Consider the following 26155-nt stretch of genomic DNA (forward strand, 5'->3'; position numbering starts at 1 on the left):
AAAATTAAAGCAAGGCAAAGGGGTTGGGAGTGCCTGGGGTTGAGCAGGGACAAGGTTGCAACTTTATTTTTTTTAAAAACCACTTTACTGGTGTGTGATTGACATAAAGCTGTACATATTTAATGTGTTAACTTGCTAAGTTTGAAGAGACATATGTATCAGTGAAACTATCACCACTGTATGCTTTCAACAGAGCCATCACTTCCAAAAGTTTCCTCCTGCCCTCTATTTATTATTCTTTTATGTCATAAGGTTGCAATCTTAAATAGGGTGATTTATTTTCACCTTGTTGAGAAGGTGTCATTAGAGCAAGACAGAAAGGAGAGGATGGAGTTAGCTAGCAATTATCTGTGGAAAAGTGATCCAGGCAGAAGGAACAGCCAGAGTATGCTCTCTAAAGCAAAAGCAATTTCGAGGAGCACCCAAGAGGCCACCGTGGCTGGAACTGAGTGAGCAAGGGAAGAGCGGCAGAGGTGAGGACTTTTTGCAAGGGCTTCAGTTGTTACTCCAAGTGAGATGGGAAACCGGAAGAACAGTGTAAGTGGACTTAAGTTTGGAAAAGATCCCCCTGGATGGATTGGAGGGGAACAAAGATAGAAGCAGAACATGGGTTAGGAGCCTATTTCAGAATCCAGATAAGAGATGACGGTGGTTGAGGTTGGGAGCAGTGGACATGCTATGTTTGTGCAACTGGAGATTCATTTGTCCTGCAAATATTCGTAGGCACTGTGATGTGCGCTGGGATGCTGTGGTGACCAGCCTAGTGGCAGTCCCTCCCTAATTACTGTAAACAATGGTAATAGTTAACATGGATAGACGGCTTGCTACAAGTCAGGTTGTCTTTAAAAGGTTGAAAGGTATTTTCTCAGTGAACCCAAATCAACTTCTAAAACTCAGGTGCCACTGTTGTTTGTCCCCGTTAAAGGTGAGGGAAGTCAAATCCCGAGAGGGTTAGTGAGTAGCCCAAACTTGCACAATCAGGCCAAAGTCAGAATTCAAGCACATAGGGTTGTGTTCCAGAATGCCTCCCTTAAAAATGGCAGCCATGATGGGGGTTATAATAGTATGACATGGGAAGGAGGGGATGACATCGAAGCTGAGATTTAACTGTTTGCCAGGAGATGGGTGGGTGTAGGGAGAGGAGAAAGCAGGAGTGAGGAGGGGAATGTCCCAGGTACAGGGAAGATCATGTACAAAGACAGACCTAGAAGTGAGAAAGCAGGACCTTGGAAAGACTGAAAAAACTCCCACCGTGTTGTTGGATCTCCAAGTGTATAGGGGGGGGGTGATAGAGGATGAACCAGAAAAACAAGCAACAAATACAACTTTGGATTAATACATCTGTGGATCAATAGTCTACTAATTGCACATTTGTCTTTAATATTTCCTTCCTGGGATCTCCTGCTGCAAATATATCAATTGAAAGACAGTGGTCTTGGAGTCAGAGAAACAATGACAGCCCAAGGAGCAGCTTGCTGTAGAAAGGCTAAAGACCCCAGATCTCCACCACCCCCTCCATCCAACCCAAATAAGTATACTAAGTAAAGCCATGAGCTAGCTATGCAAACACAGCTTCAAGAAAAGTCCTCTGCCCCATTTCCATCTAATCCTTTTGGAGCCTCTGTTACAGACAAACTTAACTGAATCCTGCTCTGCCATTTCTTAGCTTTAACACGAATTATTTCACATCTATAAACTTAATTTATCCATTCTATAAAATTAACATAATGTTACCCATCTCAGGATTATTATCACTCTAACTGAGCTAATGCATACAAACTGCATTTTTGACATTTTCTATTCATTTACAAAACTCATGTATCTAAATAACAATTCCACATTCCAATAAAAAGTGCATTTTGATTATTCCCAAAATTGGATAAATGGTTTAGTCTTATATGATACAAGAATAAATGTTTAAGCTCCACAAACTCCATCCACTTTAGTCCAGAAGTTTCTATTTACTTCCAAATAAGATGGGAAATTCTTGGCTTATGATGTCTAGAAGTAAGGGAATGCATTGACTTTTCAAGCAGAGAATCCCCTGGACTTCGAGAGTAAGAGCTGGTCTGGCCCACTGAGAAGTGCCCAGACATCGAAACCAGACTAATTTGGGATTGACTGGAGGGACGTAGTTGATTGCTCATCGGCAGCAATGGAAATGAGCTTGCACTGCCTTGCGCTTACTTGGCTTTCTTTCTCGGGAGAAATGTTGCCATAAATTGTTTTGTGAGATACCAACAACTTGGCAAGGAAGAAAGTCTTCCACAAAATATTCTAGCCATTGGGAGGGCAAAACTCTGGGAAGTCCACCCACATCCTTTTTTTTTTTCAGCGTTTATTTTTATTTTTGGGACAGAGAGAGACAGAGCATGAACGGGGGAGGGGCAGAGAGAGAGGGAGACGCAGAATCGGAAACAGCCTCCAGGCTCTGAGCCATCAGCCCAGAGCCTGACGCGGGGCTCGAACTCCCGGACCGCAAGATCGTGACCTGGCTGAAGTCGGACGCTTAACCGACTGCACCACCCAGGCGCCCCAGTCCACCCACGTTCTTGCGGGATGCAGCTAGACATCTGCAAAGAACATAAGCAGCGCAGCTCAAAAGCCATAGTATCGTGCAAGGCGTGAGCCCACATGCAGAAGGATCAGTACTTTGTCCTTAAAGCCAGGTACCCTGAAACTTGTTTCCCCAGTTGGCCTTTGTACCCCTCTATTCTAGTATTTCTAACTTAAGTTGTTAAATGGGCAAAAGTCGGTGTACTCGGTGGTTCCAAATCAGTATTTAGTCTCACAGAAGTATTTGGAGCTGGTAATGGACCCAGTGACAGGGACCATTTCAAAGTAAGTACGATCCAGAAATGGGAGAGAAATGCCCTTAATGCTTGGTCAGAGGTGTTACATCTATAAACGCCTAGACTGTCTGTGTGTGGAGACAGGTGGGGTAAAGCATGTGGGCAGGGAGGTGACCACATGTGAAGTGGACTCTGAGGGGGATGGGGTCTGAGGGGGATGGGGGCAGCTGAGGGCCTGGCCGAGGGGGGGAATGGTGGGGGACAGAGAACGTAGGAGGGGTCAGCAGCCCTTCTTTAACTGTCATGTGCGTCACTGCCTGAAGGTGGCATCTCTCACTCTGAAGGATTCCTATGAAGATTAAGAAGCCTTGAAATACTTTTTTGGGAGGTCAGTGCACATCTGTTTCCTATTTGTCATGTTCTGTCAGCACTTCTGTGAGAACAGAGCCATTACACCAGCCTTGGAAGCCAGAGGCAGCTGGATCCTCCAGGCCTGGCATCTCCCGGGCCCACGGTCCCACCTCCTCAAGTGGCAAAAGAGTAGAAAACACCATTGCGTCCCATCTCGGCTTCTGCCGCCCCCACTCTCACCTGTACTCTGTGCTTCAAAGAACAAACAGGTACAAAGAATTCAGCCTGGTTAATCAGTTGTTCTCTTGCCTGCAAAACAACACAGCAAGAAACAACTTAGAGGCTTTTCAATCCTCTGATGTGTTTAATTTGTTATCTAGCAAGCAATAAAGAGAAAAAGAAATTCTCCGGAGTTTTATAATATTTACAGTCCTCTCGCTAGGGAACTGGAGTTTGCCCAGGAGGCATATTGCAAAGTGAGTGTCTGGCCCCAGGGAAAGACCCAGAATTCTGTAACAGTCCTGTTGGCCTAGTGATGTTTATCAGAATGGTGAAGATTTCCAAATGGTGCTTATCAGTGTACGAAGGCACTTATCACAAGTAAGGAAAGACTTCCATTGATTTGGTTCAAAGGGCAGCCCAAGACACTCAGTGAATCACATTCCTGCCCACCTCCGTGCAATCCTCCCACCACCCCTGGGTGACCCAGGCTGGCTTCACCAGGGTCTGGGTTTGAAATCACAAGGCATCTGTGACAGTCTACTTTCCTCTCAGGTCGCTGTGTGATGACCGACCTCCAACGCTTAATTCTGATTTCAAGAATGCATTTGGTAGATGGATGATCAGTACCCAACTGGGTCGGGGCTTCAGTTTTCAAGATCTCAACTGAATGCCTTCGAAGCTTCTGAGCAGATGAGAAAGGATGATCAACTACTTACCGATGCATAAAGGCTGAGTGGGCAGGAGGCTCAGACTCCTGTGATTGTAAATCCTTTTCAAGTCTGTTTATCGGTGTTTTCCACTAGTCACTGTGATGTTTTAGGACTCGCTTTAAAATGAAGAAGTATTTAGGGGCGCCTGGGTGGCTCAGTCGGTTAAGCATCCGACTTCAGCTCAGGTCACGATCTCACGGTCCGTGGGTTCGAGCCCCGCGTCAGGCTCTGGGCTGATGGCTCGGAGCCTGGAGCCTGCTTCCGATTCTGTGTCTCCCTCTTTCTCTGCCCCTCCCCCGTTCATGCTCTGTCTCTCTCTGTCTCAAAAATAAAAATAAACATTAAAAAATAAATAAAAAATAAAATGAAGAAGTATTTAATTTTATTGATCACTACCCATGTGCTGTGTTTCTAAGACTGCCTATTTATTGGTGTTTCTGTAAAAACAACAGCAGCCACGTGTTGTGGAAACAGTCTCAGTGGAAACCAGCAGGACTTAGCCTGATGTGGGCATTTTTGTTACATGCCTCCCCAGAAATGCTTGAGTTAATATTTTTACAATAGAAAAAAAAAGGCAATAAAAGCTTTTGAAGCCAGATGTCTCTTTACAAAACTGCTGATGGGGAAACTTTTCTCATGTAGAGACTTCAGTTAAGGTGATCAAATAAAATCAGTTATATTTAAAGTTGCTGGCTTTTTTGTTTATCTCGGTCAAATAAAGCTGTGTGTTCTAGTGAAGAAACTGAAGGTCAAAGGTCAAAGGACAAAGATTCTGATGAGGTCTTGCATTAGGGAAGCCTTTTTAGCAGTGACTTCAGCCTTGGCAGGTGGTAATGCTGTTCAAGTCATGGTCAGAGGACGGAAGGGTTCCAAAATCTAAGTCTGATTTGGACCGCAGACATTGCGCTTGCAACTTGGGTAGGGCACTTTTTACTAGTTTTCTGATCTTCACCAAGTCTTAATTGCCAACTCTCTCTCTCTCTCTTTGTTAACTGTCAATAGTAAATAACTGCTAGTCTAAAACATTCACCTGTCAACAAAGTGATGTATGTTTTGGAGAGAGTCAACAAGCAAGAATTGAAGTGACTTCAGTTGGTTTCCCCCCACTTATTTCCCTTGGCAGAATCCATCCTCGTGTGGTAATTAACTCTCGTTTATTTGTTTCATACCAAACTAAAACCTACACAAATCTAAATACATGTGGGAGAATCCTTCTACCTGGCTGCTTGACCACCATCAGAATCGCCAGTAAGTTGTAAGTATAGTTGACTTAAGTTCCACATCAGTCATTTCTCCTGCCCTCCTCTCCGACCCTTCTTCCTTTAGTGCCCTATTCAAATGTCACATCCTCTGAGGCCCACTTTTCTATTCTCAGTCTCCCCTCCATGAATTAAATCCTCCCTTACTTTGCACATTCCTCTACTGCTCATCATACTTGATAGTCACGTATTTATGTGTTGTCCTCGCCTATTCAAATGAGAACCCCATCAGGGCAAAGGAGTTTTTAGGGCCTGGAAAAATACCTTGGATGGAGGTCAAAGGAAAGGACTAAAGTGATTTGCAGCCTGGGTCACTGTGAGAACTCCATCAATAGTTAACTAGTCAGGAGGGACCTGTTTTGGTCAAGGGGGAGGGGGCGAGAGGCAAGATGATGAATTACATTTCAGTTGTATTAAGTCTAAGGTGCTGGAAGCACATTCAGAAGGATATTTCCAGCAGACCTTCGGGAATATGTGAAAAGAACATGAGGAAGAGACACTAGAGGCAAAGAAATTTGGAAGCTCTTCACATAAAGGGATGGGTGGCAAAAGCCACATGATTCACTGAGTCCATGGAGGTGAGTGGTGTCTTAGATAGAAAATTCCAGGAAGACATCTTAGGAAAAGCTTTCATTTAGGGGGCAGAAGGAAAACAGCCAGAAAAATCCTTCAGCATTAGGGATCTAAGAGAATAGGAAAATGAGGGGCTAAGGAAGCCAGACTGGGTGTGGTTTCTAGAAAGGTGATCGATGCAGAAAGTTCAAGGATAATGAGAATGGAGGAAACACCCGTATATCTCATAACTGGAAAATCACTGGCAACTTTCAAGAAGGCACCTCCAATTGAAAGAGAGGAACAAAACCAAAAGTCTAGCAGGGGATTGCAAACTCAAATGCTTATAAGGACTAGAGAGGTAACAGAAGTGAGCAAAGAGACCATGATGATATGGTGATCATAGGCCCCACCACACACCCATGCCCAGGCCATTGTTGCCTCATGGAAAGCATGACCCAAGACAGCCAGCTATCTGACCTTCACAGAGAAGACTGAATTTTTTTTTTAATGTTTATTTTTGAGAGAAAGAGAGTGAGCAGGAGAGGGGCTGAGAGAGAGGGGGACAGAGGATCCGATGTAGGCTCCGTGCTGCCAGCCGAGAGCCCGATGTGGGGCCTGAACTCATGAATCATGAGATCATGACCTGAAGCGAAGTCAGACACTCAACTGACTGAGTCACACAGGCTCCTTAAGAAGACTGAAATTCTTATTTTATTTTTTATTTTTTTTTTTAACTTTTTTTTTTTCAACGTTTATTTTTGGGACAGAGAGAGACAGAGCATGAACGGGCGAGGGGCAGAGAGAGAGGGAGACACAGATTCGGAAACAGACTCCAGGCTCTGAGCCATCTGCCCAGAGCCCGAGGCGGGGCTCGAACTCACGGACCGCGAGATCGTGACCTGGCCGAAGTCGGACGCCCAACCGACTGCGCCACCCAGGTGCCCCTGAAATTCTTATTTTTAAGTGAAATTTTCCAATTTAAAAAATATTGTGAGTCTAATGAAACACTTCTATACACTGTATGGGTGTATTTGAGCTCGTATTTCAGCCTCCTGTACTAGCAGCCTTTGCTAGGTTTGAAGGCATATGAGAGGACAGGAATCTTCTGAGATATAACCAGTCTGCTGGGTGTTTTAGAGACTGGAGTGCTAGCAGGTATCAAAGAGAAGATGGAATTTTCTGGAAAGAGAGGTCCAAGGCGGAGGTGGAAGTCATGAGATCAATAAGAAGAAGAAATACCTTTTCTTTTCAGATGAGAGGGATGAAGAGAGTAAGAGAGAAGTGTTAAATATTGGGAATGAGATTTAAGGTAAATAAGGGAAGATTAAGGACCTTGAATTTAATGTCATCAGTGAACTCTAAGAAGTAGACCTTGAGATTACCTGTGGAGGAAAAGGGAGGCAAGGACTGCCCTTGGGCCATCGGAGGGTGGGAAATGTTTGCAGTAGTCACAGGGTTAGGGTTCAACGGTGACAAGTCAAACAAATAAAGACCCAGTGGAGGTTGATAGCATACATCTAGAGGGATTTTCCATTTAACCAGCACTTTTTAAATGGCTCTGCGTTCTGGGCACTAGGCTAAGCCCTGGGGATTTCCAGTCAAGTTGAGGAATTAGATGAAGAAATAAATAATTGCCACAGGCTATCAATGTCACAGAGGGGTACAAACAGAGTGCTTTTGGGAAAAGAGGAGACACATCCTGGAAGGCTTTCTGAGGAGAGGGGATTTAAGTCTATGTTTGAAAAATAAGTTGTAATTGAGAATAAACTGATGGTCACGAGAGGGGAGGAGTGGGGAGGTTGAGTGAAATAGGTGATGGGGGTTAAGGAGTGCAATTGTGATGAGCACTGGGTGATGTATGGAAGCGTTGAATCACTATGTTGCACACCTGAAACTAGTGTAACACTGTATGTTAACTACATTGGAATTAATAAAAAAGAAAAGAAAAAGAAATTGTAGTTGCTATGAAGGCAATGGTGAAAGTCAGAAGAGACAATATATACAAAACACTAGCGGTAATAGCAGGCATGGTGCATTCTGGGAATTTCAGCTACTTCCATGTGTCTGAAACAGACTGCCGGTGGCAGAGTGGGAGAGGATGAAACTGAAGAGTTATTGAGAAGAAACATGAATGGTCATGGAACTTGGACCTGCCTTATAGACAAGGAAAATCCACAGAAAGATTTCTACGACAGTGACATTATCAGCCTGTTAGAAAGAACACACTGACTAGAATGAAGATCAGGAAGGAGGTCAATTTTGATCTGCAGTTATGTACTCAGCCACAGAGGATATATCTCCATGGATTTAAGTTAATGATGGCAGTCTTAATCTCTTTCTCCTCTGATCTAGGGCTGGAACAAGCAACCCACTTTAGGTTAATAGGGCATAAAAGGATGTCTACAAGGAGCCTCTGGGAAAGAGTTCTTTGATAAGTAAGAAATGCTTGAGAAGAAAGCTTCAGTTTTCCCCTTTGTTCCTCTCTTTCTGGATGTTGTTCTATGAAGATGTAATGTTTGGAGCTGCAGCAATTATTTTGAGATTATGAGGTAATGGTATGAGGTAAGGATGAAAGCAACAAATTGAAGATGGCAGAGCAGAAGACAGACCTTGGGTTCTTGGTGTTAGAGGAGGCCATTAAGAGGATGCGACCACTGGTTGACCCACAAACTGGACTTGGGCAATCAGAGGTTCCCCATCTTCTTCCCTGTCCTTGGAGTGTAGATTTCTGTCCACTGTTCCCATAGCTGGAGCCGTTTCAAGGACAGAACCTTGAGAAAGTAATGTGTTGTTGAGACCATCTGAACTATGTATGTGCCTGAACCTCTATAGGCCTCTGTATACAAACCTTTAAGATTCTGGTGGGTGGACATGGAGATACATTCATCTTGTGACTGTCCAAGACAAACCTCCTATGTAAGCCCCCTCACTTACTAAAGTTTCCACCTACCAGAGCGCCTGGGTGGCTCAGTTGGTTGAGTGTCCGAGTATTCATTTCAGCTCAGGTCGTGATCCCAGCATCGTGAGATTGAGCCCCGAGTTGGGCTTCATGCTGAGCATGGAGCCTACTTGGGATTCTCTCTCTCTCCCTCTGCCCCTCTCCCCTGCTCGCACTTTCCCTCTCTCTCTCTCTCTCTCTCTCTAATAAAATAAAATAAAATAAAATAAAATAAAATAAAATAAAATAAAATAAATAAAATAAAATAAAATAAATAAAATAAAATAAAATAAAATAAAATAAAATAAAATAAAATAAAATTGCCACCTACCAATCTGGAGTGGCCCTCCTCTTTCTTTGGTCTCTCCTTGACCCCCTGTACAGGGGCCAGTTTCAGATTTCAGCTAGGGAACTCCCGGGGTTGCAAACCAACTATGGTGACACCGTTTTGTTTCCAAAACCACTCTGGGATGACCTGCCTTGAACTTAACAAGCCAGTAATTGGTACATTCATGGTTTAAGTCATGATTAGTTGGGTTTTTTGTTAATTGCCACATTGCCTTATATGTGGCCATCACAGTAGAAAGTTTAAGAAGCAAGAGATCCTAAACTGCTAGAGGTCTTCACTCATGTATAGTTCTACTTCTGGGTTCAAGAGGTATGTTGCATACTGTTGGTTAGTATTGTATATCTCTTACCAGTCTTTACCCTTCCTTTCCACATGTCACAACCGACTTAGACAAGGCTGCCTCATTCATCCATGTTTTCATCATTGTAGCTTTACTTGGTCCCTCCTAAACAGAATTCATTTCTTTCATTTAAAGTCCCAGTGTCTTGGGGCGCCTGGGTGGCTCAGTCAGTTGAACATCCAGCTTCAGCTCAGGTCATGATCTCATGGTTTGTGAGTTCAAGCCCCGTGTCGGGCTCTGTGCTGACAGCTCAGAGCCTGAAGCCTGTTCGGATTCTGTGTCTCCCTCTCTCTCTGCTCCTCCCCTGCTCATGCTCTGTCTCTCTGTCTCTCTGTCTCTCTCTCTCTCTCTCTCTCAAAAATAAATAAACATTGAAAGAATTTTAAAAAATTAAAAAAAAATAAAAAAAAAAAAGTCCCAGTGTCTTAGGGTACATGGCTGGCTCAGTCAAAAGAGCGTGCAACTCTTGATCTCGGGGTGGTGAGTTTGAGCCCCACATTGGGTGCAGAGATTACTTAACCAATAAATAAACAAACTTAAATAAATGAAGTCCCAATGTCTTGGTATTTAAACTACAATTAGGGGTGCCTAGGTGGCTCAGTCAGTTAAGCATCTGACTTTGGCTCAGATCATAATCTCACAGTCCCCCGGTTTGAACCCTACGTTGGGCTCTGTGCCAACAGCTCAAAGCCTGGAGCCTGCTTTGGATTCTGTGTCTCCCTCTCTCTCTCTCTCTCTCTCTCTCTCTCTCTCTATCTCTTTCTCTCACTCTCTCTGCCCTCCCCCACTCACACTCTGTCTCTGTCTCTCAAAAATAAACAAACATTAAAAAAATTAAAAATAAAATAAACCATAGTTAATTATGAGGCCAAGGGTCTTGTTTTCTTTATCTGTGTGCCCCTGGCACAAAGGCTGGCAAATAGCAGATGCTCAAAAAAAAAGTGTTTTAAGTGGAATTTTGAGATAGAGGGCCTGAATAATAATAAAGAAAATATTGGACCTATTTTGTATGTTTCTCCAGATTTGCCTCACTGACCTTCAAGCTGCTCACTAATAGAGAGTCCTGATGGTGTTTACCTCCCCTGGTGTGAGGAACATCTCAGGCATGGCCCCCATCACACCCACACAATAAGAGCTGCAGTGGAACCAGGAGTCTCAAGCCAGCTCAACCTGACTCATGGAGCCTCTGGCTCCTCCCACCGCTTCCAGACTCAGAGGCAGCACCGTGCCTCACTCAGGCTGTGGCTTACCCGGTGACTGCCTGGAGGGGTCTTGTGTTACAGTGCCCAGGAGTGCAAGGGACTTATCACCCTGGGAGGTCTACGTTGACCAAAGAAAGACAGGAGGTGAAGAGGAGCTTGCACATTAACTAGCTCCCTTCCTCCTTGATGGACCATTCTGGGCACCATTATTCCATATGGCCTGACCAAGTAACTCGCCGGGTTTTCTCATGAAGCCATAGCCAATGCCCTAATGAGCCACTTTGTATTTACTATTTCTCCATCCCTGATTGACATCCTTTTTACTCACCCTTGATGCTCTGGGATTGTATCTTCTTTCCAGTTATATTAGCATATACCTTGCCTCAACCATTGTTTTTTAGGCTAAGATAAAGATTCTATTATTCAGTATTGGTTTTCTTGTTGCATTTTTGAAATCTATTGTGCATTCACGGATGCCACCTCAGTTTAAATTCTTTCAAACATAGGTAGCCAGGGATGCCAAACAGCACAGTATTTGTAAAAACTCTTTTTAAGTAAACCATTATCCATGAGGAGTAGTTCTTAAAAATCAGTCTATTTTTGAAACATTCTTAAACAAGGTGAAATGAGGTCTAAAGGGCCAGCAAATTAAATGCCCGTGATAAGCAAATATTTAATTGTCCTTGATTTTAAACACAGACTTGTCAGACTGAGCTTGATAATGACTCCTTTAAAGTCGCATTATTCCCCAAGGCATCAAGCTTGTGTTGACAAGTTTCTTGAAAGACAGTTGGAAGAATAATTGAAAGATACATAATTAACTTTTGCTTAATGTTTGGTTATCGTAATGTCATCTAATATTAGTAAAATCTACAGCAAGTGATCAGAGTATCTGAGTTAATTTCTTTTGACAGATGTGGAATACTATATTATTTTTTAATCATTATTCTGTTTATCACAGACATCTTTTTGATGCAGTTTAATTTGTTTTATACCGAATACATGTAGGAGTCATATATAATTAATGGAAATGTCCTCAGGAGAAAAATGAGGCTTCAGTCTCTGTGGCAACATAATCATGTTGAATTTATGCATGACTCTAACTGTAGGGGTCTGGAATCATTAGCCAAGGTTAATGAAAAACACAATTTACAATAAAGATATTAACCTACATAATTTTATCTGAAATAAGAAACAAAATCTGAAAATTTTAGCATACTGCTAAGCTACCCAAGACAAAAACACATATACAAAGGAAAAAAGAAAAAGTTTTGGGTCTGTTTGGGGAAGAACCAAAAGAGGAATTGTACAAGTTGAAAGGGACATATCAAAAACAAAACAAAACAAACAATAAATCTAGCAAAGATTACCCTCTTGATAATTTGAATCTCAAATTATTCAACCATATGTTTCCCAATTGCGATTGGAAAGTAATAGCATTAATACCGAAATATGTACATATTTAACACAGTCACTTTTTTTTTTCCTATACTTTATTTTTTATAATTTACATCCAAGTTAGTTAGCATATAGTGCAACAATGATTTCAGGAGTAGATTCCTTAAGCCCCTTACCCATTTAGCCCATCCCCCCCCCCACAATCCCTCCAACAACCCTCTTTTTGTTCTCTATATTTAAGAGTCTCTTATGTTTTGTCCCCCTCCCTGGTTTTATATTCTTTTTGCTTCCCTTCCCTTATGTTCATCTGTTTTGTATCTTAAAGTCTTCATATGAGTGAAGTTATATGATATTTGTCTTTCTCTAACTGACTAATTTCACTTAGCATAATGCCCTCTAGTTCCATCCATGTAGTTGCAAATGGCAAGATTTCATTCTTTTTGATTGCCGAGTAATACTCCATTGTATATATATATATATATACACCACATCTTCTTTATCCATTCATCCATCGATGGACATTTGGGCTCTTTCCATTCTTTGGCTATTGTTGATAGTGCTCCTATAAGCATTGGGGTGCATGTGTCCCTTTGAAACAGCCTACCTGTATCCCTTGGGTAAATACCTAGTAGTGCAATTGCTGGGTTGTAGGATAGTTCTATTTTTAATTTTTTGAGGAACCTCCATACTGTTTTCTAGAGTGGCTGCACCAGTTTACATTTCCACCAGCAGTGCAAAAAGAGACCTGCTTTCTGAGCATCTTCACCAACATCTGTTGTTGCCCGAGTTGTTAATGTTAGCCATTCTGACAGGTGTGAGGTGGTATCTCATTGTGGTTTTGATTTGTATTTCCCTGATGAAGAGTGATGTTGAGCATTTTTTCATGTGTCAGTCTTCTTTGGAGAAGTGTCTATTCATATCTTTTGCCCATTTCTTCACTGGATTATTTGTTTTTTGGGGGTTGAGTTTGATAAGTTCTTTGTAGATTTTGGATACTAACCCTTTATCTGATATGCCGTTTGCACATATCTTCTCCCATTCCCTTGGTCACCTTTTAGTTTTTCTGATTGTTTCCTTCCCTGTGCAGAAGCTTTTTATCTTGATGAGGTCCCAGTAGTTCATTTTTGCTTTGGTTTCCCTTGCCTCCAGGGACGTGTTGAGTAAGAAGTTGCTGTGGCCGAGGTCAAAGAGCTTTTTGCCTGTTTTCTCCTCTGGGATTTTGATGGCTTCCTGTCTTACATTTAGGTCTTTCATCCATTTTGAGTTTATTTTTGTGTATGGTGTAAGAAGGTGGTCCAGGTTCACTTTTCTGCATGTTGCTGTCCAGTTTTCCCAGCACCACTTGCTGAAGAGACTGTCTTTATTCCATTGGATATTCTTTCCTGCTTTATTCTTAACTGTCCCACTAATGAATGAGGGTAAAGAGGTCCCCAAATCAATCAGCAAATGTTTGTTATATGCTAACTGTGGTGATTTAGTCTAGAGACCAGTGCCTAGATACTTGCAACTATGTTCCCTGATCAAACTGGAAATTGCTAGCATCAACTGTGACCTGCTTTATAATTGTGCTTACCTAATCACCAGGCCCTCTGAAGAAGAGAAGATAATAGCAAATAGGGAAGGAATGTTAAGGGAGGTAGGATGATCTAAGGGAGTAGAATTTTAAGAAGGCAGTGACCCAAATGTTGCCACTAGAACAAAAAGAATAAGGAAGTGCCTTTGGAATTACTTAGAAGCAATCACTGGTATTCTTCAAAAGAGCAGTGTCAGACACTCCGACTTCTGGCCATGATTGAATAATTGGAAATGGGATTAACCTTAAACAACTAGGACACTGGACAAAATATAGGAAACAACTGTTTTCAGACTTTGGACAACAGGTAGTGTGGGAATGTGATCCCTTGGAGAAGGTAGCCCTCAGATGTCCATGGCTTTCTGCCTTGGGGCACCTACCTGGCCATGGATTAGGAAAGTGGGTTCCATGTAAAACACAATAATTTCATTTGAGTTGAGGAGACAAAGATCAGAGTTCAGGAGAGGTGAGGCTGCTGGAAGTTTGTAGAGCAGGGTTGCAGAGAGGAGGAAGCTACTTAGAAAAAGAGCTCTGGAAGTCTGTATGGGCTTATTTTGAGTCTGCTGAATACAGTGAAACTCAACAGTTTGGGTAAAGAGAGGTTGGAGAGCTGTGGGCTGAACTGTTCCTGAGCATACACAGGAGTGGGACTGCTCAAGTTCTGACTAGGCAGAGAAGAGTGGCCTCACTGATCACTCACTAGGAGTGTTCTACAGTAACCCTAGAAAGGCCCTGCTTTAGTAATGTTACTAAACTATTCCTAGAGTAAAGGCTACAGGGGTGCCTGGGTGGCTCAGTCAGTTAAGCATCCCACTTTGCTCAGGTTATGATCTCACAGTTCGTGGGTTCAAGCCCTGTGTTGGGCTGTATGCTGACAGCTGGAGCCTGGAGCCTGCCTCGGATTCTGTGTCTCCTCTCTCTTCCTGTCAGCTTCTCGCACTCTCTCTCTCTCTCAAAAATAAATAAACATTAAAAAAATAAATAAAGTTTACTTTATGTCCACCCTAAATAGGCTTAAAAACAAGCCCCCAAAGGATCAAGTACCTTTATTCCTACCATAACAAAACACAACAGTCTTTAAAGGAAGACAACAAAATCCAGATAGTCAACAATGTAAAACTCACAATGTTCAGCATCCAACAAAAATTTACTAAGTGTGCCAAGAAGCAGGAACATGTAACCTATAACCAGAAGAATAATCACCCCAAAAGGACCATGAAATGATAAAGATGGATGGAATTAGCAGACAAGAATGTTAAAGCAACTCTTAAAACTGTGTTTGAGGGGCGCCTGGGTGGCGCAGTCGGTTGAGTGTCCGACTTCAGCCAGGTCACGATCTCGCTGTCCGAGAGTTCGAGCCCCGCGTCAGGCTCTGGGCTGATGGCTCAGAGCCTGGAGCCTGTTTCCGATTCTGTGTCTCCCTCTCTCTCTGCCCCTCCCCCGTTCATGCTCTGTCTCTCTCTGTCCCAAAAATAAATAAACGTTGAAAAAAAAAAATTAAAAAATAAAACTGTGTTTGACTATTTAAATGAAAGCATGAACAAAGTGAGGGGAGAAATGGAAGACATTTTTTAAAAGTGCAGTTTCAACAGGGTGATGGAGAGGAACAGGGACCCCAGACTGAAAAAAGGGAAGGAATAAGGAACACAACCTGAAGGGAGTGGCCGGAGACCGTTTATTCAAGAAGTATGGCTGCAAAGACAGAAGGGGGCAGCAAGGCCTATCAAAGGTTTGGATTGTTGTTGTTCCCTAGGGAAAAAAGTGATAAGCTAAAAATGAAAGCTAAAGAGAAGTGTTAGAAAGAAGGATTTATATGAGGTTAATGGTTCTAGGCAGCTTTAGGAGAGAAAACTTTTATCTCTAAAGAAAGAGGATTGATTTTTCCCCGAGATAATGGAAAGAAGCTGAATATAAAATAGAGACAGAAAGTTCAAGGGAATTGAACAAGGCCCGGGTAATTAATGGAGTTTCAGTAAACAGAAGGCAAAATCATTTACTATGAGGCCCCAGGACTGGGGGATCCAGTGAGTGAAAAAAATGAGAAGGAGACTGAATTGGAGAAAATGTAAGAAATGAATAAAAGGACCGTGAAACACAAAACAACTTCCATTTCCCCAAACACTGTGGACAGACTGGACATCAGATTTAGTAAGAGGGAAATAATAAAATGCAAAGAAGGAGGGTTTGGGTTAAAACGTGAAAAGGAAAATGATTTCTCTTTTTCTTTTTGTGTATTAGATCCTGGTGAAGACTTCCTGGGAGAATAGTGTTGAGGGTGGTGGAAAGGGAAAGGTGGTGGAAATGAGAGGCGGGAAGCACTGGAAGAGTTGGACGGGGTAGAATGGCTATAATCTTCAGGTCGCTAGTTTTATTTTTGAAAGTACATTTGTAAACTTGGATAATAAAACTATGCATAAGTAACATTCTGTTGCAATACAAACTACAAAGCTGTTACATTTCTGTGTTTCGGATTGAGATGAAAGGGTCAGGTCAGGAGTCAGAAGACATAATGTTGTGTCTGGTCGCAAACAGTGACCATCTTTATGGGTTAGTTATCTCATCTCTCTGAGTCTGTTTCTACATCTGTAAAATAGGCAAAAAGGCCACTTATGCCTACTCTGGATGAATTTGCACAAATCAAATGAGATTATACACAAAAACATTTTGTTCTCTGTTTGGTGCTATAAAACACAAGACACATGTAGATCTTTTCTGGGTTACCCACCCAGCTCACAGTGATTCATCTTTCTCTGAGAGTTGCCTTCCCATTCCCCAGTTGGATTTACTACATCACTCCACCCATCTACCCACAATTGATTGGACCAGGATTGTACAACTAATCCTAGATGGGCCAATCAGACTCTCCTGAGAATTTAGAATTGGGACCAAGTGTATCCAATTTGCACTGATTATTTGAACAGAAATGTAAATTCTGAAGTAATGAGTTGGTCGTCTGCTGCCTGCTGAGGGCATGAAGGTGCAGAAAAGCCAGATAGAAAGAGAACAAAGCTGAGAGGCAAGGGGAAATTGAGATAAGAGTAAGAAAGAGAGAGGACTAATACTTTGGATAACTGCACAGTTCTGGACTCTTCCTCTTGAGTCCTGGCTGCTTTATTGGCCTGGGATTCTGTAAGATACCCCTGTGTCCTATAAATAAAATCCTCCTTTCTTTCTTTTTCTTTCTTTCTTTCTTTCTTTCTTTCTTTCTTTCTTTCTTTCTTTCTTTCTTTCTTTCTTCTTGCATAATGTGGCTCATGTGTTTCTCTGTAATTTTCAACTAAAGAATCTTAACTAAAGCAATATAGTGAGTTCAATAGTGTCCCCACCACCACCACCACCCAAAATTCATGTCTACTCAGAACTTCAGGGTGTAACCTTATTTGGAAATAGGATTTTTGCAGAATGTGGGTAAGATGAGGCTATACGAGATTCAAATGGATTTGAATCCAGTGACTGGTGTTCTTATAAGAATAGAGGGGATAGAGGGGATAGAGGTGCCTTGGGTGGCTCAGTTGGTTAAGCGTCTGACTTTGGCTCAGGTCATGATCTCACGGTTCATGAGTTCGAGCTCCACATAGGGTTCTGTGCTGACAGCTTGGAGCTTGAAGCCTGCTTCTGATTGTGTCTCCCTCTCTCTCTGTCCCTCCTCTGCTCTCACTGTGTCTCTTTCTCTCTTAAAAATAAATAAACATTAAAAAAAAAGAATAGAAGGGGATACAAGAAATGCACACAGAGAAGGCCGTAAGAAGATGAAGGTAGGAAGAAATTGGAGTTATGCTGACACAGGCCAAGGAACGCTGGGGGCCACCAGAAGTTTGGAAAGCCAAGGAAGAATTCTTCCTTAGATCCTTCAAAGAGAGCATGGCTCTAATGACACCTTCATTTTGGGCATCCGGCTTCCAGGGCGCTGAGAGAATAAATTATGTTGTTTTAAGCCACCCAGTTTGTGGTACTTCATTACAGCAGCCCTAGAAAACTAATACAAGGAGTAGTATAGGACAATTTACCTCAAAATTGCTGTTCTCAAGCTTTGTTGTCATGGAAAGAGCTAGACTCTACACAAGGGGGAGACCCTTGAAGCTTTCAAGTACCTTCTTGTCCCACAGCTGCTTTCTGGGAAATAGGTCTCTAGTGGTTTGTTCTGTATACGGTTTTTATATTTCTTACCATATGAAACCACTGCTGCTACTATTCCAGCCACACTCAGTTGGAACCAAGTTTCATGGAAATGAGAGAGTTAGAAGGAAGCCAAGAAGAGCTTCATGTGTCAAACTGCCCAATAGGGCTCAGTCTGTATTGGATGATGACAAATCACCTCAACCAGGAAATACAACTACTAACTAAACAAAGACTAGGCAATATCCCAATCCATGCTGAGCCCTTGCTTCGTTTCTCCATGAGCCTATAGATAAACCTGTCTGGGAAACTCTGTGACCAAGAATGGCTGCCATGAAACAGAGGACATCCCATGGTGCCCCACAAATCCCAGCAACAAACCCCCTTTATCAGGGATCATCTGGGCATGCGTCCTTGTTTTAGTCTGCTCAGGATACCATGATAAAATACTATAGACTGAATAGCTTAAACAGCAAAAATTTATTTCTATCACTTCTGTAGGTTGTAAAATCTAAGATCAAGGTGCTGGCCAATTCAATTCTTGATGAGAGCTCTCTTCCTTGCTTGCAGATGGCTGCCTTCTTGCTGTGTCCTCATATGGTCTCTCCTCAGTGGGTGCGCGCGCGCGCGCACACACACACACACACACACACACACACACAGAAATTTCTCTCTCTCTTTTTTTTTAAATTTTTATTTTAGAGAGAAAAAGAGTGTGAGCAGGGGAGAGGGACAGAGAGAAAGAGAGAGAGTCCCAAGCAGGTTCCATGCTGCCAGCACAGAGCCAGATGCACAGCTTGATCTCATGATCCTGAGATCGCTACCTGAGCTGAAATCAAGAGTTGGATGCTCAACCAACTGAGCCACCCAGGCTCCCCTCTCTTGCTCTTCATACAGGACCCCAACCTGATGACCTCATTTTATCTTACTAACTCCTAAAAGCCCTATCTCCAAATATAATCACACTGGGGATTAGGCTTCAATCCTTCTCCCTAACATTGTTAGAATCTTTTCAGCAAACAGCTGGCTCATTCATCATTATAATGCAGGGATTGCACTGAAAGATAATCTTGGATAATTTCTGTCGCCTCACCAAGATGCAAAGTGCTTCTAATTACATAAAGGAGGACATACACACAAATATACATAACACACATAAAGGAGGACATACATACACATATACATACACACACATATGAATATATAGATATTATATATATTCATAACTTTCTATGTGCCAGATGTTGGGCTAAGTGATATATATATATATATATATATATATATATATATATATATAGCTAAGTGATATATATATATAGCTAAGTGATTGATATATATTGATATATATTGATATAAATTCATTTCAACCTTACAACAATCTGATGAGGCAGGTAGTATTATTATGCTTATTTAACAGTCTAGAAAATCAAGGTACAGAGAGGTTAAATAACTTGTCCAAGCTCATACAGCTGGTATGTGCTAATCCTGGGACTCAACCCATACAATCTGGCTTCAGAGTTCATGAATTCATAAGCCGTAGTTCTAGTTATGAGAAGCTGCTAGTGTAGCGATTGGAGCAAAGGACAAGCAAGAGGTATATATAGGAAGACTGGAATTGGAAAATTATGGAAAACACACTCTTTCGGATGAATCATCTCTCAGTCTACTATATCTGTGGACTCTGATGGTCATGCAGTAACTGACAATCCCAGAGGTAAACACAACTTGCCTTGGAATAAGACTGTATCAGTGTATGGCTCCAGGTATTAACCTTATCTGTCTCTGGACATTGGGCAAGTCATCCAGTATGTGTGGAAAGAGATGCAAAATATTTCTCATCACAGTCTGTATATACTGAGCAAAGACCTGGTTGCTCCAAAGTTTTGTCCCTGGGGTAGAAAAGGAAGAAGATCGTGTTCCTTCCCATCGCGCTTCCTAATCAAGTGCTCCTGTGTGCTCCAACAAGAGGTTCTTCTTAGTTGGATGAATAGATGTGTAGAGAGGCAAGAGGCCAGGACTTATGGGCTCAAGAATGTGTAAGATTTATTGGAGCTGCTGGTTAGAACACTGCTGTTTTCGTGAACTGGACCAAAATGCTCTCACACCAAGCTTTTACCAATAAAATAAATAGCCTCAGGTGTCTATCGACCTAAGAGGACCTGCCTGTAGTTGATATAATTGCCAAACCGCTCACTGGGAACTTGACAGATGAGTCCTTTAGCTTTCAATTCAGGGTGAGAATTTGCACCAAAAAATAAGACGAGCCCTTGTTAAAGAGAAATATAAATTCCTATTTTCTTAATCTTTCACTCATTCATTCAACAAATATTTATTGAGTGCCTACTCTATGATAGGCTCTGTTCTTGGAGATTGAAATAAATCAATGAGCAAAACACAGATTCGTGCCCTCCTGGGAACTTGCATTCTGGTGCAGAAAGATAGATAGTTGGAAATGGACATAATGAATAAATAAGTTATCTAATGTATGCTAGGAGGCTATTGGTGTCATGGAAAAAGAAAGAAGAGCAAAATAAGAGGAACTGAAACTATTGGGGGCTGGTTGTGATTTTAAATAGTCAGGGTAGGCCTTATTGAGAAGGTAACATTTGAGCAAAGACTTGAAAGAGTTGAAAGGATTGGCCAAGTGAGCATGTGGGGAAAGATCACACCAGACGAAGGAAATGGCAGCACAGGAGTGTGCTTGGTATGTTTGGAGAATGTCAGGAAGCCACGGTGGCTGGAGAAGTGGAGGGTGGGGCAGACCACGGAAGACGGGGAGAGTAACAAGGACCTGATCATGTGCAAGCCTGTAGGCCACTGTAGGGACTGCTACTTTTATTTATTTATTTATTTATTTATTTATTTATTTATTTATTTATTTTAAAAATTTTTAACGTTTATTCACTTTTGAGAGACAGAGACAGAGTGCGATCAGGGGAGGGGCAGAGAGAGAGGGAGACACAGAATCTGAAGCAGGCTCCCAGCTCTGAGCTATCAGCACAGAGCCCAACACAGGGCTCGAACCCATGAACTGTGAGATCACGACCTGAGCTGAAATCAAACGCTAAGCCGACTGAGCCACCCGGGTGCCCTGGGACTGCTACTTCTACATTACAGGATTTTTATTCTGAATGAGATGGGAGTCTATTAGAGGATTTAGAGCAAAAGAAGGACATGTTCTCTCTTATAACCAGATCGCTTTGACTGTTGTGTTGCAAGCTGACTGTATAAGAACAAGAGTGAAAAGGGAGAAATTAGGACACAATTTCACTCATCAAGAAGAGAGACAATGGTGGCATAGACTAGGTTGTAATAGTGGAGGTGGTGAGAAGTCCGATTTGGGGTAACACTTGAGGCTAGAGCCTGTTGGAGTTGCTATGGGTTGGATATGATGTGTAAGAAAGAAAAAAAAAAGATGAGTTAGATACCTATGACCATTATGATGGAGAAGGCTGCAGGTGGAGCAAGTTGTTGGATATACAGATCTGGAGGTCAGGGGAAAAGTCTGGGCTGGAGTTTGAACTGTGGGAGTTGTTGACATACAGATGGTATTTAAAGCCAAAGGCTGAATGAGATCACTAAGGAACTGAGTGTGGATAGAGCAGAGTCCAGGGACTGAGCCTTCAAGCATGCCAACATTAATGAGTTGGGAGAAAAAGAGGATTCAGTAAGGAGGTAAAGAAAGAGTAATTAGGAAAGGGGAGAAGGCTCGAGTGATGTTATTGACCAGGTGAGAAGGGACGAGATCCGGTATACAAGCGGAGGGATGGGCTCTGGACAGGAGCACATTTTGGAGGAGAACAACTGCACATTTTGAATAACTGAAGGCATCTACACATCTGGTGCTCTCTTTACATAGTAAAGATAATTCTTGGTAGTCAAGGAATTCTTTTATGGTCTTCCCACAGCGTTTCCCCATTGGCCGTTCGGTGAATACTAATCTCATGGACAGTCAGTACTTCACAGGAGCTGTCGCGCATATCTCATTGCCGAACACAACGTGGTTTCTGTCTTTCTGATGACGTGGCACAGCTCAGAGGAGCTAGAGTGGTGAGGTCGCCATGGCCACGCCAGGAATGGAACCAAGGTCTCTGTGTTCATTTGCGAAGGGCTCCCATGATAAAGTCCCACAAACCGAGTGGCTTAACTGCACAAGTTTATTGTCTTACAGTTCTGGAAGCTACAAGAGAGAAATCAAGATGTTGGCAGTGTGGGTTCCTCCCAAGGCTGGGAGGGAGCTTCTGTCCCATGCTTCACTTCTGGTTTCTGGCAATTTTTTGGCAGCCTTGGGCATTCTTACCTCACGGAGGCCTCACCTCAGTCTTTACCTTCATGTTCACATGGTGTTCTCCCTGTGTGCTTTATCTGTTTGTGTCTAAATTTCCCCTTTTTATAGACACCAGTCCTATTGGATTAGAGGCTCACCTGACTCCAGTGTTACCTCATCTTACCCAATCACCTCTGTAAGCACCCTATTTCTAAATAAGGTCACATTCTGAGATACTGGCTGTTAGGATTTCAGCATGTGAACTTGGGGTTGGGGACGAGAGGCGCAGTTCAACCTATGACGGTCTTTTAATGTCACATTTTGTGTCAGCCTTCATGGCATAGATTAGGCAACTGCATATCAGGCAACTTGAGAATCAGTGGGGCTGAAAAAGTCTTTCTTGCGCATCTCTCCGATGCCAATCCTATCATTTGAACCTGTTGTCTTTGATGTGACTCTGATGTGACCAGTTTGACCTGTTCTAGAAAGCACGACCTTGACGAATAAGAGGTAATGACTGGAAAGGTAAAGAGTGAAGGCATTTGCAGGGAGAGGTGCTCCTCTAAGGCAGTGACCATATATATTGGAAACATGTTTGCCTTTTATTACACCAATGATGACAACCCAGCTTCTTTGGGCTTCACCTCTGAGATTCTGATTCTGCAGGCCTGTAGCCAGGAACCTGCATTTTAGCACACTTTCAGGTGATTCTGATGCCACCTTTTGACAGATTTCCCTAGAGAGCCGGGGATTCGTGGTGTGAGAATTACTGAGGCAACAAGACACTTAGGTTGGAGCCAGACCAGGCCTTGCCATCCAGAGAGTGGACAGAACCACAGAACCCCTGACCTCAGAGCCACAAGGGCCGGAAGAGACCATCAAGATAGAAAACAGAGCCCAGAGATGGTTGAAGCCAGGGCATTCTGAGTGCTTCAGAGCAGAAAGAGAAGGAAACCCAGGACTTCAATATAAGAGCATGCCAATGGATGCAATGAAAAGAGAGAAGACAAATGTGAGGAGTAAACCAATGTCTACACTAGATAATGTCTCCTATTTCTTTATCAGGTCACAGAAGCTGTCATGCTTCAGAGGAGGCCACTTTCCTGCCTCTCAGGTCAGTTTGGGTTCCTGAAACAGGGACTTACCCAGGAGACAAAGAGCGGATCTGTTTTTAGTGGTTATTTGTGGGGGTCCACTGCTTCTGCAGTGGCACTGCATTGTCCTCAGCATACAAAGGTATAATAAGAACCCAAGAAAAACACTTTGAGTGTATGATTGTGTGATTAAATTCACTGATGGTCTTCAGGCTTGGGTAGGTATACTTCCTGAGAAAACTCTGAGCCTAATTATCTGTCTGCATAATTTCTTCACTCTTCTTTCGCCTTCGTGACCTCATTCGGTGTTCACGTAACCCTGTAGTAGGTGTTACCCTCACTGGACAGATATTTTAAAAATGAAAATCTGGGGCGCCTGGGTGACTCAGTGGGTTAAGTGTCCAACTTTGGCTCAGGTCATGATCTCAGGGTTGGTGAGTTCGAGCCCCACATCGGGCTCTCTGCTGTCAGCACAGAGCCTGCGATGGATGCTCTGTTTCCCTCTCTCTCTGCCCCTACCACTCTTGTCTTCTCTCCCTCTCTCTCAAAAATAAATAAACATTAAAAAAAAAAGATGAAAATATGACATGCCCTCCTTCTGCTTATAATCCTTCAGTGATTCTTCACTGTTTACCCATTGGCTCCTTCCTTGGGGGAATACATTCCAAGTTAACAACCTAAAGAAAAAATGGGTAATTTGTACAAGGATGTATGTAACAGCTTTATTCACAACATTAAAAACTGGTAACAAAACAAAACCCAATAATAAAGGGCAGGGCTAAGCCAATCCTGCCCTCTCAATACACTGGAATTCTCTGTACCTACTTCAAATGATAAGAATCTGGTCTACCCTGAGGCACGAGTGTGTATCTAAGTGTCTGTGTCTAAAGGTGGCAAATGTGAAATCCACTGAATAAACAGGATAATGAACACCCTGATTTCAACTCTGTAAAAACATGCATGTGTGTACTGACAAGGACTAGGCAGTAACAAAAAAGCAACGAAACGTTTGACACCGTATGTGAATCAGATCTCCTTTGAGAATAATGCCTTTGGAATTTTCTTCCGAGGACTCTCACATAAAATTGTATATTGTGAAGAGTAAACGAGACATGGAACTTAAAACCTTAAGACTTCAACGCAAGAGGGTGGACTAAGGACACGGTGACGGTTTTATGTTGGGATGTCAGTGTTTGAGTCAGTTCCAGCCAGAACGGGGGCGGGGCACGGCCACCTCCAGTGGCGTGACTGAGTGTGCTCATACACGCATATGCACACTTGGCTTGTGGTTACATCATTCGCTGCTGCTGAAGCAGTTCAAGGCCAGTGGGAAATCACAGAGCAGGGACAGAACTGCCCTATTAACTGAGAGAAAAACTGGTCCGACTTGATCAAGCAGAACATTAGCGTGTGATGTCAAACTGACCTTATGTACGGTTTCAAAGAGGTTCCAGAAACAGTTCACCGAGCTCTCTTCTCTTTAATGGTATTTGCTGGGGCTGAAAGCATAAAAGCATGGCGCTGGAGGCTTGCTGTTGATGCACACAGATGGCTGCAGTACCCCAAATTTAGTCTCCGTTCAAATGTGTTCATCACATCGCTGGCTCTCTTTCAAGGCTCTTACCCCAACCCTAAATCTTGCGATATTTGCCTTTTGTAACTTTCAGTAAACAATGGTAGCATCACTTGAGTCCTCTTTAGGTTTATCACTCACTGTGCACAGAAGAGGAGTGACTGGTAGGTCAGAAAAGATAGTGCCCTCCAAGATTCTCGGGGTTTTCTGTCCTTGTACATCTGGATCACTCAATCTTGGCTTATCCTGACTTGCTCAGGCCCTAAGAAAAACAGGTTCTTGCATCCCAAACCGATGGCAGTCTAGTTTGTATCTGAAAATCAATTTAATCATTTACAATGAGAAATCTAGCAGCCAAGTGGGGCAATATTTATGTTGGCCGCTTTGCAAGTTCTCTTCCCACAAATGAAACCAGGCAAAGATTAGAAGTCTGTTGCTGTGTGAGCATAAGCTACTGGTACAAGGAAGGGTTCTGAGAGAGACTTATCTACAAAATGATCTACTTAGAATTCTCTGATTTCCCTTCAGTGTGTACTCCTCTAATTGCCCCGCTCGCCCACCCCTCGCCTATTCTTTGAAGCTTCTTCTACCTCTGGGTTCTTGGGAAAAATGAATCACTTACCGTGTCAGTCTACCATAACTTTCATACCTTTATTATAGCACCAATTACCTCATATTCTGGTAATCCTTGATGTATCTGTCTCCCCTTCTGTCTTCATCACTGGGACAGGGACTCTCTCCTCTACTTTGTTTCCTCAAAGCCTAGCACATAATAAGTGCTCAGTTCAGGGTTGCTAAATGAAATGAATACATGAATTATTTTTCCATTTACCCTAATGGCCTGTCTACATCTAAATAGATGTAGATAGATATTAAGCGACAGAAAGGAGGGGGGAGAAAGAGAGACAGAGAGAGACAGAGAGAAGAAAACCCTATTCCCTAACCATGAGAGACCTGTCCAAACATTATACCGCAGGGAACCCGTAAAAGCCAGTCTTAGGCAATACTCAGTGCTTTATGTCTTCACCCAGACTGATCTGTTTATCTGATCCTTCTTACATTGTTCCCTGGCCTCACCTTAGGCCCTGGCTTATGTGTGCCTCAACCTGCATGCTTATTTTAGTAAACAGTTTGACCCCTTCCACAAGCATATTGATTTGGATTCTCCTAACTCCCCCTTTCACCCACATCAGGCTACAGAAATACCAAAGCAGAGTCTGGATTCTAACATGACCCACAAGTGATATGTATGCTCATTAATGTTGGAGAAGCTCTACTTTGTTAGCACCATGCTCTAACCAACTGAGCTAACTGGCCAGATGCTACTTTAAATCTTTATGATGACTGCCCCTGGCTGCATGCTTTTCCTTTCCATCTTCTCTCCTGTCATTCTCAAGACATCCACATCCATTGTAT

At 42.6% G+C, this 26155-nt stretch overlaps 1 protein-coding gene across 3 annotated transcripts in view; it reads left to right on the top strand.

Moving 5' to 3' along the window:
- The window catches only part of YEATS4 (YEATS domain containing 4), a 75846-nt gene that overhangs the window by 36477 nt on the left and 13214 nt on the right, over positions 1-26155 (top strand). For 2 of the 3 annotated variants that reach the window (XM_023257224.2, XR_006600863.1), the window contains exon 7: positions 23138-23186. In XM_023257224.2, coding sequence (XP_023112992.1) covers positions 23138-23186 — 49 coding nt within the window. Of the gene's footprint in view, positions 1-3917; positions 4761-23137; positions 23187-26155 lie in introns of those variants that run through there. The other variant, XM_023257225.2, reaches the window with a different exon arrangement.

Source organism: Felis catus, chromosome B4 (assembly GCF_018350175.1).
Source record: "Felis catus isolate Fca126 chromosome B4, F.catus_Fca126_mat1.0, whole genome shotgun sequence".
Classification (NCBI taxonomy): Eukaryota; Metazoa; Chordata; class Mammalia; order Carnivora; family Felidae; genus Felis; species Felis catus.